This window comes from Taudactylus pleione, unplaced genomic scaffold (assembly GCF_031769625.1).
Source record: "Taudactylus pleione unplaced genomic scaffold, aTauple2 ptg000734l, whole genome shotgun sequence".
Classification (NCBI taxonomy): Eukaryota; Metazoa; Chordata; class Amphibia; order Anura; family Myobatrachidae; genus Taudactylus; species Taudactylus pleione.
Genome location: NW_028285136.1, coordinates 3,842,885 through 3,861,087, shown reverse-complemented (window position 1 = coordinate 3,861,087; position 18,203 = coordinate 3,842,885). Strand labels below are relative to the sequence as shown.

Genomic DNA, 18,203 nt, shown 5'->3' with positions numbered 1-18,203 from the left:
CCTCCACGTGCAGTGGTTCCGGATGTGGTGATGGTTAGGGAGTCGGAGAGCTGAAGCCTGGCCTTGGCTATAGCTCTCTGTAGTCTCGTGCCGTCTGGCCGCGATCGGCCGCTGGAGATGACGTCACTCGAGACAGAAACGGGCGGCGTGTACAGCTGACTGTAAATAGGTAGTCCAAAGAAAATCCACGATCTCCACCTGTTACCTCCAACGCGTTTCGTGCGCTTGTGCACTTTATCAAGGATGATACAGGTGCCTCATATACACATAGCGCTCAGTATTTATTTTATTATTATTGTCAATCAACATCGACAGCTCGCCCCCTTTGGAAAGAGACCCGCTACGACCGGCGCTGTCGGTCGTAGCGGGTCTCACGCATGCGCACGAAGGAGCCGGCTCCCTCGTGCGCATGCGCACTGGACAAACATCGAGGCGGTCGTAGACCGTACGGCTGCCTCTGAATGAAGCCCCGTGTGTGTGTGTGTATATATATATATATATATATATATATATATATATAAAAAAAAATATGGCAGTGGCTCTCAAACTCTGTCCTCAGGACCCCACACGGGTCACGTTTTCCAAGTCACCCCCAGCAGGTGTAATCATTACTCACTGACACATTTTAAAAGACCCACAGGTGAAGCAAATAATTTCACTTGTGATTATGTGAGGAGACCTGGTAAACATGCACTGTTTGGGGTCCTGAGGAACCTGTGTAATATGGTATATGTGGTCCAGCACTCACAGAATATATCTTGTGATTTGCTGGGGTGCTTCTTTAGAGTTTCCACTGAACTGTGGGTAACCCAACGATAAAGGAGATCACATCTACTGTATGTAGGCACTCGCCAGACTTTTGAAGTCAAAAACATACTTTAAGGTTTATTAGCAATGCACATAGGGGGTCATTCAGACCCACTCGCGAGCGGCAGTACGCTCGCAAGTGGGTCGATGTTCCCCACTGCGCATGCGCACGACGGAGGGAGCTCCATCGTGCGCATGCGCGAGACCCGGGGAGCGACGGGCTTTCCATCGCTCCGGGTCTCGCACCAAAGGGGGCGTGCTGTCGATGTTGATTGACAGCACGCCCCCTTTGGTGGGCGTGCAGGGGGCGTGGCGGCCAGACGGAGGCGTTCCCATGGGAACGCCTACCGTCTTAAGCCGGCCCCACTGACATCACTAGTGATGTCAGTGGGAGTGATTTTGGCTCTGATAGAGCCAAAATCACTCTAGGGCTTGTGGCAGGGAGACCCTACCGCAGGGTCTCCGTCGCAAGTCCGATGGTCACGATGGTCAAGACCATCGCGACCATCTTTTTGGCCGCTCGCATATGCTGTGGGTGGTCACCCACAGCTATGCGAGCGGCCAGGAGGCCGCTCCATTTTCATGGAGGAGGGCCCTGATTCAGAGCGAGCGCTCTGGTCAGAGCGTCCGGCTCTGAATCAGGCCCATAATCCACAGTTGCCAATGTTTTGGTTCCACTCCGGAACCTTTTTCAAGGCCTCATAAGAATACAAAAGACTGTGTGTGTGTGTGTGTGTGTGTGTGTGTGTGTGTGTGTGTGTGTGTTGGCTTATATCACGTTATGGGAAGGTTTATATGTGTATTTGGGCATGCCTTTTCCTCCAAGTTCAGCGAGGGTAAATGGCCATTTAATATTTGTAGTATAAAATAAATAAGGCTGTTTAATACATTTACACTGCATAACGTACAGTACATCCCATACACCGCTCAAATAAGAACACATGTATTGGGCAAACTTGTATCAGCCTGCGCCGTCCTATACACATGGCTATATAGTGCCTGAACACACCCGGTGCCGTTCCCTTGTCTTATGTTAATACAATATGCACAAATTGTCCACTTGTCCTTAGGACCCGCCCTATTTCACGGTGCTGCCCGGTTGGGAATACAGACAGGAAGCCGGGAGGGAGCTGCTGATTCCTTGTGCTGCTGCTGGGGACCCGTTCCCGACCATCTCCTGGAGAAAGGTACTCTTATTGCAAGTCATGTATTTCTGCTGTGATTAACGGAGAGAATAAAAGGTGCAGAATTTGCAGTGATCCAGAACAACCAATCAGCTTTTAGCTGTCTAATAAGTCATAGGATTCCAGCGAGAGTGTGGCCGAGTAGTGCACATCCCGATAAGTGTAATGTTAGAGAATGATGTCATTCATCCCCATATACATGTGTTTTATGCTGAGCAATTCAGGTTATCTGCTGGTCTCCTGCCATCTACTGGTAATCATGGGTAGTGCATGCTTATGAGCAGAAACTCTACCTCGCGCCATAGGATATTCCCTGATTATGAACCTGTAATTCCATCACCATCCATTGGGAATTCATCTTGGGGAAGGGTGACTGACACAACACATGAAAGGTGCAGTATATTGTTGCTTGATGATCTCATGAAGACAGTAATGCAAATTTGCATTTGAATATACAGATTTGGCATAATTATTCCAGACAGCAAACCGCTGACAGTGCGCCAGAGACCCTGGGCTGCGGCTTTTAACCGTGCAGGAATTGGTCTTACGCCTGCACAGAGCTGCAGATGAAGCTCCACGGAACTTGGTGTGAGAAAAAGTCATGGCCGCTCACGTCGGAGTCCTTTTTACACAGATTCAGACTCCGTCGCACACAAATGTGCAAATGTCGCCAACCCCAGTGGTCCGTTGTACGCTAGCAACGCAGTTCTGTTGCTTCCAGTTGTTTTATCAATGCGAATAAGATGCATATTTTGAGCGAATAAGATACTGAGATGAGATGTGCGAGACCTGGCACAGAGAGGGGCTACGTGGCAGACTGAAGCCACAGTAAAAAAAGGACACTAAGGCAGTGGTTTCCAAACTTTTTTGAACCATGGCGCCCTAGAGTATCAGTATTGTTTTCACGGCACCCCTAAGCCAAATTGTTTTTGAGAAATTCAGAAAAAAATTAAGTAAAGTAGAAAAGTGAAGTTAATTGTGCTTCCCTGTCATCCTTAGGTTCAGTTATGAGGTGGTGGAGAGGTTTGCACTTCTATTAGTCCACATATTTACATTACATTGACCATAAATAATTTGATTTGGTGCTGGACCACCAACCTGAGGCACCCATGCAAGTGTCCCGAGGCACCCCAGGGTGCCACAGCGCACAGTTTGGGAACCACTGCACTAAGGGTTAAATTTACTAAGATTCGAGTTTGGTCGAGATGACGATCTCGGGTGAGTTTAGCCATGTTTTTCATCTCGAAAATTTACTAAAGACAAACTCTGGCGAGTTTGGGAGAGATTTCTCTCTTCTTACTCGTAAAACTGGGGTGAGATCACAAACTCTAAACTCACCATCGGGCAAACTCGGAAGTACTTTTCATGAAAAAGATGCAACTCAGGAATTTACCAAGAATCCAGATTATAATCTCGGGTGACACTGGAGCAAACTCACAGAGAAATTGAAGTTTCAAACACTCCACCTCCTGAGCTGTGAGTTTTGCAGAAACATACACAGATAGATCAGTGTGATTTGTGTATGTTTCTGCATGTGTACCTAATTTAAAGTGTTTTTATTAAAAAAAAAAAAATTATGTAGGGTCCTTCCCCCCCCAAAAGCATAACCAGCCCCGGACTGCTCAGCCAGTCCTGGTTCCTAAAATTACGGGGAACAAAACAAGTAGGGTTCCCCCGTAATTTAGGAACCAGCACCTGGCTGCAGGGCCAGTGCTGGTTTTAAATATGGGGGGGGGAAATGCGTAGGGGCCCCCTATATTTAAAACCAGCACCGGATCCAAACCGACAGGGGTGTTATGCCACAGCCAGGAGACCCTATCACCGGGTATCCAGGGCCAATGCATTAACACCCCAAGCCGGTCAGCCCAAGCCTGGGATCTCAGGGGAGGTGAGGACCCCCCCAAGAAGGGGTCCCCCCTCTCCCGAAACCCCAGGCTTAGGCTGAAGCCTAGGGCTCTTCCCCGCACCCAGTTGGGTGCCAGCAGGCGGCCGGCACCCGTACTTCTACTGTAAATTAAATAGTTAAAAAAACAAAGTACACACACTCCGTCTAAAGTAAAACTTTTATTACACACCTACCTACCTCACTGACACATACTTGCCTGTGCCAGCTGGTCATGTTCTCTTGTCCCATAGAACCCGTTTGTAGTCCCTGAAAAAAAGATCTTATACTCACCTCCATCCTCGCGTTGGTCTCCGTAGCATCCAGGGGTCATGGCAAAAAAAAAAAGCCACCCGATCCAGATACTTACATTAGTGGTGTATGTGTGTGACCACGTACACCGCTACCCGGCACCTGACTGATCAGTGTGAACTGTCAGGAGCCGCCAGCCAATCAGCGGCCACTAACTGTAGAGCGGCCGTTGATCGGCTTCGGCTCCTGACTCACTGATCAGCCCACGTTGGAACTGTCAGGAGCCGGAGCCAATCAGCGGGCGCTAACTGTAGAGCTGCCGGCTCCCGACAGTTCACACTGATCAGTCAGGAGACGGTGTGTGTACTGTGTTTTTTTTTTTTTTTTACTATTTCATTTACAGTGGAGGTACAGGTGCGGCCACCTGCTGGCACTTATAGTTCCACAAGTGCCAAAGGACAGGCATGCTGGCACCTTTAGTTCTACTGTAAATTACAATAGTTTGGAACTCTATAACACATTATTACCCCCATATCCACCGCTCCAGGGGTGCGGGGAAGTGCCCTGGGGTTCAGCCTAAGCCTGGGGTTTCGGTAGAGGGGGGACCCCTTCTTTGGGGGTCCTCACTTCCCCTGAGTTCCCCGGCTTGGGCTGACCAGCTTGGGGTGTTAATGCTTTGGCCCTGTAGACCCGGTGATAGGGTCTCCTGGCTGTGGCATTACACCTCGGCCAGTTTGGGTCTGGTGCTGGTTTTAAATATAGGGGGACCCCTACGCTTTTTTTTCCCCCTATATTTAAAACCAGGACTGGCCCTGCAGCCAGGTGCTGGTTCCTAAATAACGGGGGAACCCTACTCTTTTTGTTCCCCGTAATTTTAGGAAACAGGACTGGCTGAGCAGTCCGGGGCTGGTTATGCTTTTGGGGGGGGACCCTACGTAATTTTTATTAAAGATTTAACCCTTGTTTAATAGGTATAACACACAAGCAGCCTTCCCGTATCTCACTGATATGTGCAGACTGCTTGCTCGGGAGAGTTTGGCAGAGAGAAAACACTGCAATCTCGGGTGAGTCATCTCGTGTAAAGTGCTACTCTGGGTAGATATCTCGATCTGCTTCACCATCGACCATCTCACTCTCAGCTAAACTCACTTCTTAGTAAATTGGAGATTTTAAAAACTGGAAAATCACCCGAGTTTCGGCGATGCAAAGTGAGTTTAAAAAAAACAAACAAACTCGATCAGACTCGAATCTTAGTAAATTTACCCCTGAGTGTTAGTCCTGCACTGAACCTTATAGATGTGACTGCATTTCTACATGTATGTTCTCTCAAGCAATTATGCATGATCCCCTGGACTAATTTTCTGGCCCAGATACCAGCACGCTGCTGGGCACATGACCAGCGTATTCATCCTGAGAGACCAGGCCTGGGAATTCCATGAAACGTCTGTGTGACAGAGCGTGTAGCTATCTATCCCAGTTACTTAGCTTTCCCTGGCCCAGATATTATTTTAGGCATTGCATAAAGTAGGATAAGCTGATCCCGTGCTCACATAAACATTGGCTGTGATTGGCAGACCTCCTGTAACATACTGGTCACTCCTATTATTCCCGGTGCAATATGTAATATTTCTGCTGTAATCCACATTTTCTATAGTGCTGTGTAGCACAATGAAGGGTTGCCCACTGTTTGTATTGTAGTGAGCTCTACACAATTATTTTGAGTTGGGGAAGGGTCAGGTAAATTCTGTTTCAGATTTAGGGCCTGATTCAGAGCCGTTCGCAAAAAGCGAGCGCTCGCCCTGAATCGGGGCGGCCGCTTTGTTTTAAATAACCCGGCCTCCTGGCCGCTCGCTAAGCTGTGGGTGACCACCCTCAGCTTTGGCGAGTGGCCATGTGATGGTCGCGGCCATCGTGACCATCGGGCTTGCGACGAGACCCTTGTGGTAGGGTCTCGTCTGCCGCAAGCCCCAGTGAGCTTCCGGCTCTAATAGAGCCGGAAGCTCACTACTGACATCACTCGTGATGTCAGCAGGGCTGCCCACAAACGGCAGGCGTTACTTCAGGAACGCCTCCGTTTGTCCAGCCACCCCCCCACCCCGCCTACAAAACAGGGCGAGCTGTCGATCAACATCGACAGCCGCCACGTTTGTAGCGAGCCCCGGAGCGAGAGAATTTCTCTCTCGCTCCAGGGCTTGCGCACGCGCATTGCGCACGCCGCGCCTGCGCAATGCCCCTCCATCGACCCACTTGCAAGGGTCTGAATCAGGCACTTAATTGAATCAGGCCCTTAGTTCAGGTGAATTCATCCCATGTTCTGTGGCTCCACTCTAGGCAGTGTTGGGTTGCTGGGTCAGTATTGTTGGTTCATGTAGGGAGAGTGACTGCCGGCCGTACAGTGCATTAAGCTCAGGGATTTGTAGTGAGTCCAGCATGTGCTCAGGTGGGACGTTCTACATTGCTCTAGTCCTTCAGTTATAGATGCGTCCTAATTCCTAATACACCTAGCCTCAATACGCCATGAGACGCCTGGCGCGAATGAGCCTCCAGGTCCCGTGAGACTTTGCTTGCGCCAAGCGTCTTTTTCATAGATTTTGTGCCCGGAAATGTGACACAGCTTCACGAGACTTCATCTGATATGTGACACTTGCATATCTGTGCACGACTGAGTCTGTATACAAAGCGCAACGGACCTTAGCGTGGAAAAAAACCGCGGCCGCTGGATCGTAGCACTTTATATATTCGTTTGCCATTCAGATGCATTTTCGGCCGAAAAAGATGCTCAGTGCAAGCCAAGTCTGCCATGGGTCCGCATGGTAACCAGAAATGCCCATTGTATGCAGAGAAAGATCTGTCAACAGAATCATCAATCCATTCATGCTTGAAATTTCATTTAATGTGCGCATGCAGGGTATGGGCGCACACCCAGTCTGTTATTACCTTCTGCGTCCTCGAGATCTGTCTGCACTCGTGTCCGATTCAGAATCAGGCGCGTTTGTCTATTTACCAGATTAGTCCATCACCTAGTGTAGAGGTTTCTGTATCTTTGTGCTAGGTTTGGAAGCTTCCACTAGTGTAGTGAGACCTGTGTTTCCCTTGCACGTTAGGAAGCCATCTTGCACTAGTATAGAGAGCACTATGTCTGTTTCAGGTTGCTCAGCCATCTCCCAGCAATAATGAGTCCTGTGTCTGTGTTCTAGATTTGGAGGTCATCATCCAGTTAAGTATTGAGTCCCATGTCTCAATTACAAGCGGGACATACTCTTATAATTCTTAGTGAGTTTTATGTCTTTGTTTCAATCCAGAAACCCCTCAGACTTTAATGTAGTGAGTCATTTAGCTTTATGGTTTTGGAGGCTCTTCCACTAGTGTAGTGAGTCTTGTGTTTCCATTTCAGGTTGGCAGGGTTTCTTCCACTAATGTAGTGAGTCCTGTGTTTCCATTTTAAGTTGTGAGGCTGTCTTCCATTAGGTTAGTGAGTCCAGTGTTCCTGTTTCATGTTGGGAAGATGTGGTCCCATAGTGTAGTGAGTCCTCAGTCTCTTAGGGCTTACATTATATCTTCCATTAGTGTAGTGAATTTTGTGTCTCAGTTTTTTGTAGGGAGGTTGTCTTCCACTAGTGTAGGGAGTCCTGTGTTTCCATTTCAAGTTGGGAGGCTGTCTTCCACTATTGTTGAGTCCTGTGTCTCTGTTTCACTTTGGGAAGATGTCTTCCAATAGTGTAGTGAGTCCTGAGTCCCTGTTTCAGGTTGGCAGCCTGTCTTCCACCAGTGTAGTGAATTCTCTCCATTTTAGGTAGGGAGGCTGTCTACCAGTAGTGTATTGAATCCTGTGTCTCTGTTTCAGGTTGGAAGCCTGTCTTTCACTAGTGTAGTGATTTATCTCCGTAGGGAGAATATTTTACACTAGTATAGTGAGTCCTGTGTCTCCGTTTCAGGTTGGGAGGTGGTCTTCCACTACGGCAGTGAATTCTCTCCATTTTATGTAGAGAGGCTGTCTACCACTAGTGTTTAGAATTCTGTGTTTCTGCTCCAGGTTAGGAGGCTTTATTTCCCTAGTGTAGTAAGTTTCTGTGTCTATTCTAGGTTGGGAAGTCAGCATCCACTAGTGTAGTGAATCCTGCATTTCTGTTCCAGGTTGGGAGTTTGACTGCCACTAGTTTAGTGAATCCTGTATTTCTGTATATTGAGTTCTTTCTGTGCATCAGACTCCTTTGTGTAGATGTCTGCATAGCAGGCCATCTTCCACTAAAATAATTATTCCTCTGCCTCTGATTCTGATAACAGCAACAGAGTGAGTTCTGTGTCTAGAGTACCAGCAGGCTTTTGTGTCTTTACTTCAAATACGAAAGAAAAAAAACGCCTTGCTGTAGTTTGTGAATGTGCTACAGTATGTTGGGAGGACATCTTCCACCAGTGTCTCTGCTTCTGGTTAGGAGACTTTCCCACTACTATAGTATGTCCTGTGTTTCTGTTCCAGTTTGAGAAGCTGTCTTCCATTAATGCAATGAGATCTGTGTATCTGTCTAGCTTTAAATTGGCTTCCAACTAATGTTGTGATTCCTTAGTCTCTTTTCTAAGTGTGGATGCTGTCTTCAACTAGTGTGGTGAGTACTGTGGCCCTCATTCAGAGGCGGTCGGAGGATGCAAGCGGTCGCTCAGAAATTGGGCGGCCGCTTGCATCCTGACCGGCCGCCTCTGTTTCGGTCGTTAGGCTGTGGGTTTACACCAACAGCTCTAACAACAGTGGCTCTGTCAGAGCTGGAAGCTCTCCACTGACATCACTAGTGATGTCAGTGGGGCCTCCCCCAAATGGCAGGCGTTCCCATGGGAACGCCTCCGTTTGGGCTGCCACCCCCCGGCCCGCCTTCCAAACGGGGCGAGCTTTCAATCAACATCGACAGCTCGCCCCCTTTGGAAAGAGACCCGCTACGACCTGCGCTGTCGGTCGTAGCGGGTCTCACGCATGCGCACAAAGGAGCCAGCTCCCTCGTGCGCATGCACACTGGACAAACATCGAGGCGGCCGTGCAGTCGTAGACCGTACGGCCGCCTCTGAATAAAGCCCTGTGTCTCTAGGTTTGGATGTTGTCTTCCACTAGTGTGGTGAGTCCAGTGTCTCTGTTTGGAGGATGTCTTTGACTAGTGTGGTGAGTCCAGTGTCTCTAGGTTTGGAGGATGTCTTCCACTAGTGTGGTGAGTCCAGTGTCTCTAGGTTTGGAGGATGTCTTCCACTAGTGTGGTGAGTACTGTGTCTCTAGGTTTGGAGGATGTCTTCCACTAGTGTGGTGAGTCCAGTGTCTGTTTGGAGAATGTCTTCCACTAGTGTGGTGAGTCCAGTGTCTCTAGGTTTGGAGGATGTCTTCCACTAGTGTGGTGAGTCCAGTGTCTCTAGGTTTGGAGGATGTATTCCACTAGTGTGGTGAGTCCAGTGTCTCTAGGTTTGGAGGATGTATTCCACTAGTGTTGAGTACTGTGTCTCTAGGTTTGGAGGCTGTCTTCTACTATTGTGGTGAGTCCAGTGTCTCCATTTTAGGTTTGAAGGCTGTCGTCAACAAGTTGAGTGAGTCCTGTGAATCTCTTCTCGGTTCTAAGGCCACCTTCCCCTTGAGTGGTGTGTCCTGTGTCTGTATTCGAGGTTGGGAGGCCGTTTCCCAAACACAGGGAGTCCTGTGTTCTGATTACAGAGGCATGTAGCCTTATCATTTTTGTTGAGCTGTGTAACTTTCCTTCGTGCCAGAAGCTCCCCTGTCTATGGTCTTGTGTATTTTTTGCAGTTCTGAAGGCCCCCTTACAGCACTGTAATGAACTGGTGGCACTGACCCAGGTTCTGGTGGCTCTCTGCTATGTTAGGATGCTGTCTTCCAGTTTTACTAATTACACAATATGCGCATAAGTAGCCCATTTAGTCGTGTGATAATGTATCTTATATTAGTGTGTAATAATTTCCACCTTAGTGAGCGCCTGCATGCTAGTGCTTTCTATGCCAATTAGCGAAATTTCATGGGCGAAAGTACATGGGCAAATTCAACTGTACGGGCACTTTTCCATTTTTCTCATTAAATATTGCTTTTTCCCACTTGATTGATGAGTTACTTAAGTTGTGAGTAAGGGAGTATCCGTGTAGTACATAACTCTGCTGATCTTTCCTTTTTATTGATTGAGATTATTTAAATTACATGAAAGTATGGAGAGGGCTTATTTTTAGGGTCTATATGGAGGGGTACACAGACGTTTTGACTGAGAAAAGGCCTCATTGCTTTCACCAAACTTATGCTGGTTTAGAGCCCGATACAGAGCTGCACGCTATGCTGACTATCACGGAGTTGAGTGATATTGTTTTGCTAGTGCGCATGCGCAAAATCCCTAAAAACATGTAAGGTGCAATTGAGATGCATCGTATGTACAAACGTAGTGGTGACAGGCAGGTGGCCTTTCAGATGCACGGAGATAGTCCGTCTTCTGGGAGTGTTATGGAAGTGTCGCACGCTTGTACGCCAAGGGAAGGGTGGGTACTAGCATTAGCACATCAACGCCTAAAGCAGCGTGCGACTCGCAATCAGCCACTTTGTGTAAGAAGGCCAAATGTCTGTGTCTAGGTGAGAAGGCTTACTTCTACATTTGTAGTATGGTGTCTGTCTGTTATCTATATTGGGACAAAATCACACTTTTTTTTTTATTTTTTGTTTTGTGTTACCTGTGTTGTAGGTTGGCAGACGCTTTTCCAGTCTTGCAGTATACACTGCCTGTGCTCTGGGTCAAGAGATCCTCTTCCAGTCTTGCTGTATATTCTGTATGTTCTAGGTTGGGATTCCTTCTTGCATTCTTGATGTATACTCAGTGCGTGTTCTAGGTTGGGATGCCCTCTTCTGGTGTAGCTGTATACTCTGAGTGTGCTCTAGGTCAGGTTGCCCTCTTTCAGTCTAGTTGTATACTCTGTGGGCCTGATTCAGAGCCGCTCGTAAGTGGCCGCTCGTTCGCTCCGAGCGATGTTCGCACAACTGCGCATGCGCCAACCAGTCATATGGGTCGTAATGCGCATGCGCCAACCAGTCATTGCGGTCAGAAATCGAGCGCTCGCAAAATAGCGAGTGCCTGCTAATTTGAGTGATAGGATGAGGCGTTTGTGGGTGGTAACAGGGGAAGGTGCTTGAAAACGGGGAGTGGTGATCCGAACGCAGGCGTGCCAAACGGTCAAAACGGGCATTTTAAGGGTGTGCATAGTTAACAAAGCAGCGTCATCGACCACGTCACTTGGTTGTTTCTTAGCCTGAACTGTTCGCATGATTGCGGTAGGAAAATCCAACCACAAGCACTGCGAGCAGTTCAGATGCCTTTCGATGTACTCGATTAATCTAATAAATAGCGGAGATGACGTAGGATGCGAGCGGCCAGGGGGCGTTTTTACAAAATAGCGAGCGCATGTTTCGCTCGCTCAGACATAGAGGCGTCAACAGACCGCAAAGAGCGAGCGCTCAATTTAAATAGCCGGCCCCTTTTTCTGAACGAGCGAGCGCAAATAGCGTCCGGCTCTGAATCAGGCCCTGTGTGTTTTCTAGGTCGGGATGTCCTCTTCCAGTCTGTCTATGTTCTGGGTTAGGAGGCACTTTTATAGTTATTCAGTATACTCTTTTGTGTTCTAGGTCGGAAGGCCCTCTTCCAGTCTTGCTGTATATTCTATGTGTGTTCTAGGTCGGGAGGCCCTCTTGCTGTATACTGTGTTCTAGGTTGTGGTTCACTTTTATAGTTATGCAGTATACTCTTGTGTTCTAGGTCAGGGCGCTCTCTTCCAGGCTTGCTGTATGCTCTGTGTGTGTTCTGGGTGGGGAGGCACTTTTATAGTTATGCAGTATACTATGTGTTCTAGGTTGGGAGGCCCTCTTCCAGGCTTGCTGTATGCTCTGTGTGTGTTCTGGGTGGGGAGGCACTTTTATAGTTATGCAGTATACTATGTGTTCTAGGTCGGGAGGCCCTCTTCCAGGCTTGCTGTATGCTGTGTGTGTGTTCTGGGTGGGGAGGCACTTTTATAGTTATGCAGTATACTATGTGTTCTAGGTCGGGAGGCCCTCTACCAGGCTTGCTGTATGCTCTGTGTGTGTTCTGGGTGGGGAGGCCCTCTTCCAGTCTTGCTTTATGCTCTGTTCTGGGTCGGAAGGCACTTTTATAGTTATACAGTATCCTCTGTGTTCTAGGTCGGGAGGCCTTCTTCCGGTCTTGCTGTATACTCTGTGTTCTAGGTTGTGGTTCACTTTTATAGTTATGCAGTATATTCTTGTATTCTAGGTCGGGAGGCCCTCTTCCAGTCTTGCTGTATGCTCTGTTCTGGGTTGGGAGGCACTTTTATAGTTATGCAGTATATTCTTGTGTTCTAGGTCGGGAGGCCCTCTTCCAGTCTTGCTGTATGCTCTGTGTGTGTTCTGGGTGGGGAGGCACTTGTATAGTCATGCAGTATTCTCTGTGTTCTAGGTCAGGATGCCCTCTTCCAGGCTTGCTGTATGCTCTGTTCTGGGTCGGGAGGCACTTTTATAGTTATGCAGTATACTCTGTGTTCTAGGTCAGGGCGCCCTCTTCCAGGCTTGCTGTATGCTCTGTGTGTGTTCTGGGTGGGGAGGCCCTCTTCCAGGCTTGCTGTATGCTCTGTTCTGGGTCGGGAGGCACTTTTATAGTTATGCAGTATCGTCTGTGTTCTAGGTCGGGAGGCCCTCTTCCGGTCTTGCTGTATACTCTGTTCTAGGTTGTGGTTCACTTTTATAGTTATGCAGTGTATTCTTGTGTTCTAGGTCGGGAGGCCCTCTTCTGGTCTTGCTGTATGCTCTGTGTGTGTTCTGGGTGGGGAGGCACTTGTATAGTTATGCAGTATCCTCTGTGTTCTAGGTCGGGAGGCCCTCTTCCAGCAAGTACAGCGTGCTGCCCAGCGGCTCCCTGCAATTTAGATCTCTCAGTAAGGACGATCACGGAGAATGGGAATGTGTGGCTAGCAACGTCGTGACCAGTATCACTGCCAGCGCTCACCTCACTGTTATTGGTAAGTACCCAGCGTTCCAGCTGTCACCTGCTTAATCTCCACATGACATTAACTACTGAGAGTAAGATGTTTTCTGTGAACGTCTGTAGCCTCATCACTTATCTCACTACCTTCTGGAGTCACCACAGACAGGACATTAGGCAGATGGTCCCTGATGGTCGACAGGTTACTGCGCGGACGTTCCGACATAGTAACGCAATGAGACTCCTTTCCAAGAGTCCTAAAGTGTGTTTTTGTGACCTCATGTGTTTACGCTCAATGCCAGCGCATGAACTGACGGGAAAATATGGCGGAATCTGCCCAGGGTGCAAAAGTTTCCACCTTCCAATAGGAGGCGCTGAGCGGATTGGAGATGTTCCCCGCTGAGTGGGAACTAGGCACATAAGGGCACACAGAATCCTGCTCCCAACTGTGTGCTAAGCCGTGGAGATCGGGTCTTGTCCTACTCTTAGAAAGGGAACACATTGTGCTCCTTCCAGTCACTATTATAGGGTAATAGAATAGGAGCACTATAGGTAATGTAATAAAAATATTTAAACAGAAAAAAAAGCAACATATAATAAACACCCTCATTGTAATGATGTATGTAAGGTATAAGTGAGGCCGAGAAGGCCTGCTGATGAAGGTCTGGAGGTTATATTTGTGCGATGTGGATGCAGCAAATTAATAGTTTGATTGGTAAACCCACTGAGGTAATCCAAGGCTCCTACTCTGAGTGTCACAAGCCATACACTCTATACTAACATACACCGGCCTGTCTACAGTATTAAGCTGAGAAAAACACCCCACCAAACTGGTGTATGTGCCAGAGATAGGAGTCAACAGATAAGATTCACTGGCTTTCTCCAGAAATAACTTCCCCCCAGGAAAAGCTGTACCAAAAAAAAAATATATATAAAAAACAGTTTATTTGAACAGAGCACTTTTTCCTTGGGGAATAGCTTTAAAATACTTATGTGGAAAAAAAAATTATCTATATATACTGAAGTGCCAAAAGTCATGAGCTAGCAGTATGTAAGGGTAATGGTAGGTGGCATCAACATACTGTGACATCTTGGAAATGCCCAGACCTGCATCAGTTGTAATCTGACATCAACGCGAGTCAGTTTGAACACCGGCAAAGCAACATGAATTATCAGAGTTTGAACGGGGCTTGATTATGGGTGCCCGATGGATGGGACATTTCATTTCCGAAGTTGTGCGGACATTTATCATTCCTTGATCTACAAAGGCACGTGTGTACAGGGAAAACCTCATGGACGGTATTACCACCGAACCATGGACAGCGCAGTGGCCGACCAAGGGTTGTTAATGATCAGAGCGGCGTCTGGTCAGAATTGTCCGTGGTAACAAGCAAGCGACACTGGCTTAACTCACATTCAATGCAGGAGGTACCGGACGCATATCCAGCATGTCAGTGCGGCGTTCTTTAGCTTCCATGGGATATGGGAGCAGAAGACCCACCAGAGTGCCCCTATTAACACTATGACACCGAACACAGCACCTCACCTTGGCTTGTGACATCGCTAATTGTACCCTGGAGGACTGACCACATGTGGCGTGGTCCGATGAGTCACGGTTCCAGTTGTTTCGGGCTGAAGGTAGGGTTCAGGTGTGGCGCAGACCTCATGAGGCCTTGAACACCAGTTTTCAACAAGGCAGTTGGTGGTTCCACAATGGTGCGGGTGTGTTCACGTGGCATGGTTTGGGTCCACTAGTCTGCCTGCAAACGTCATTGACCGGTAACCGCTACGTTGCAATGCTTGATGACCGTTTGCTGCCTTTCATGGACTCCATGTACCCCCACATCGATGGAATATCCCAGCAGGATAATGCACCGTGTCATTGGTCCCAATTTGTCCAGAATTGGCTCAAGGAGCATTCTGGAGAGTTCAGATGGATGGTGTGGTCAGCACTTTCTCCCGACATCAACCCAATCGACGATTTACGGGACGTGGTGGTGAGGTCCGTTCGCCCAGGATCCTGTACCTACAAATATCAGGGAGCAGACGGCATGGGTCACCATCTCTGCCAGAGGTCTTCCGTCCACTTGCGGAATCAATGCCACGTAGAGTTGCTGCACTTCGCCGGGCTAGAGGGTTGTCCTACACGATACTAGGCATCTCTTCCACATTCCGCATCATGGCGAAATGACACTAGTGTATGACGATGTATTGTGTTTCCAAGACCTATCAATTGAAACAATGTTTAATCAGAAATTAAATTAAAATCCAGTGCAATGAAAGCTGTCATCTTCAAGCACATTTCTCCAACCCTCATATGATAGTTGTGGAAAATAGTGGTTACTGTTACACCTTATGAAAGTACAGCTCTATGCAGAGTATTAGCAATTCTCCTATATGACGTCCCAAATATACCCTTACCATGTTTCAGTAATACCCCTTTTCCACCAAAATTCCGGGTCAGACCCGGAGTTGGAACAGGGTTCCTATCCGAATCAGACCCTGAATTTTGCCAACTAGGGATATTCCCGAGTCGGCGCCGCTCACACCGCAGTTGGGTCTGCATAGACCCGGCTTTTCCTGCATAGACCCGGCTGGAGATGACGTAATCTCCAAGCGCCACTGAAGCCGGACCAATCGGCTGGCTAGCCGCGCACTCCAGGTCATCGTGACCCGGAGTGTGCTGTTCTCACAGCAGGGTTTCACGGGCTAGGCCCGTGTTAAACCCTGCTATTTACCTGGGTTGGATTTCCGGGTCACTCCACCCGGCGATCCAACCCACTCCCCTTTTACACCAGGGAGCTGCCCGGGTTAACCCTTCGATAACCCGGGTTTTAGCTCCTGTGTAAAAGGAGTATAACATTGCTGAGAAATGGAATACCTTTTTGTATTCCTTTCCTAGGCGATAAAGTGCACCTGCTCCTTGGTTAACAAAAATCTCCCAACTAGGGTTGCCACTTAATCCCTTTAATAAGAGACACATATGAATTACTCAGAGGCTGACTGCAGGGCTAAATGTAATAGAGTGTGAGCCTTGTTAAAGGCTTAACCAAGCTGGTTTAGCCTTTAACTAGCTCACTGCTTTAAAAATACGGTCACACTCCCATTTAGCCTCAAGTCTCCATTTCACCTGGTTTTAATCATCCACAGAACCTGTGTAATATGTGTCCCTTATTACAGCGATGATCTGGCAAGCCTATACCCAACTCCCACCTCTGTCTGTGCAATCTTCTCCTGTCCAAAGATTCCACAGACGTTCCTCATAAACCTCTGTACATCAGGGTGACTACGGAAATCAAGACACATGGCATCACCAAAGGAGATTTTAAAATTTTGCTGTTCGTAAAATCCCCCCTTTGATGACTGCAACCGGGAACCTGGAATCCCTCAAACTAGGTCCACTTCACAGCCACAAGCCACGGACTTTAATTCCCGTGCCATAATCCCTGGTTGAACGTTTTATAGTGCACAAAGTTATAAACAGATATATTACCTGTATTCCGCTCTTTCCCATTTTGGTTGTTACCAAGAAAATTGTGATTTTTTTATTTTTTTTCCTTTGTTTTCATGTCTGTGCTTCTTTTCAGTTTTGCTTTGTTAAAGTTTTATTGCAGAACATTATTAAGTGATATATATATATATATATATAGATATATATCTGGTGACATGTTTTTATATTGGTTTAGGCACCAGCCCCCATGCCCCGTCCAATGTTCGTGTCTTGGTGTCTATGAATACAGCCAATGTGTCCTGGGAGGTTGGATACGATGGAGGATTTGAGCAGACATTCTCAGTTTGGTATGGCGCTCTGTGAGTCAGCCCAGCATGCCTTGCAGCTTCTATCGCCACCGTGTGTATATGTCCGCCATTCTGTGCTTGGTGATGATGTCCTGATCCCTCTGTGCATTCCTGCCAGAACATATAGATAGCTGCCTATATGTCTACCTCTGTATGTGAAGGATATATATATACATATATATATATATTTGTGTGTGTATATATATTTATATATATATATATATATATATATATATACACTGATATATATATATATATATATATATATATACACACTGATATATTTACACAGATATATATATGTATAAAAAAAATATATATATATGTGTGTGTATATATATAAATATGCATAAAAAAAATATATATATATATGTGTGTATATATATATATATATAAATATGTATAAAAAAATATATATATGTGTGTGTATATATATATATATATATATATATATATATAAATATGTATAAAAAAAAATATATATATATATATATATATATGTATATAAAAAATAAATATATATATATATTAAATATATAGATATATATATATATAATCACCCACATACACGGAATGCTGCCTTCATACTGTTATTAAAGATATGATAATATATATATAGATATATAGATATATACAGTTTATTTAATGTATGCATATGTGTAATTATATATGTATGTATATATGCAATGAAGATTGTGGCAGCAGATAAAGTGAAATATATGGCGTCTATTTCAACGTTTCCGGGAACAAGTCAGTCCTGACTAAGTGGACTTCTTCCAGGAACGTTGAAATAACCTCCAAATATTTCACTTTATCTTCAGCTTCTGATTGGCAGGTTCGTCATTGCCTACATGTTTGGGGGCCAGTATACCTCCCAAGGAGGGCACCGCGGCCAGCAATCAATTGTTTTTGACTGAGGAGTGCCAAACCTAGTGTTTGTATATATCTGTATATATCTGTGTGAACATATACAGCGGGTAAAATAAATATTGAACACACCAGCATTTTTCTCAGTAAATATATTTGTAATGGAGCTATTGTAATGAAATGTTCACTGAATGTCAACAACAACCCATGCAATCCACACATGCAAAGAAATCAGACCATAGATGTCCAATAATTAAGCTATGTGAAATGACACAGGGAAAAAGTATTGAACACGCTTAGTGAAATTTATTTCATACTTCGTACAAAAGCCTTTGTCGGTAATGACAGCTTCAAGACGCCTCCTGTATGGAGAAACTAGTCGCATGCATTGCTCAGGTGTGATTTTGGCCCATTTTTCCACGCAAACAG

General features: G+C 46.5%; 1 protein-coding gene across 1 annotated transcript in view; it reads left to right on the top strand.

Moving 5' to 3' along the window:
• The window catches only part of IGSF9B (immunoglobulin superfamily member 9B), a 128,225-nt gene that overhangs the window by 58,157 nt on the left and 51,865 nt on the right, over positions 1-18,203 (top strand). The window contains exons 10-12 of the mRNA XM_088457037.1: positions 1,878-1,994; positions 12,996-13,146; positions 16,796-16,919. Coding sequence (XP_088313163.1) covers positions 1,878-1,994; positions 12,996-13,146; positions 16,796-16,919 — 392 coding nt within the window. The remainder of the gene's footprint in view (positions 1-1,877; positions 1,995-12,995; positions 13,147-16,795; positions 16,920-18,203) is intronic.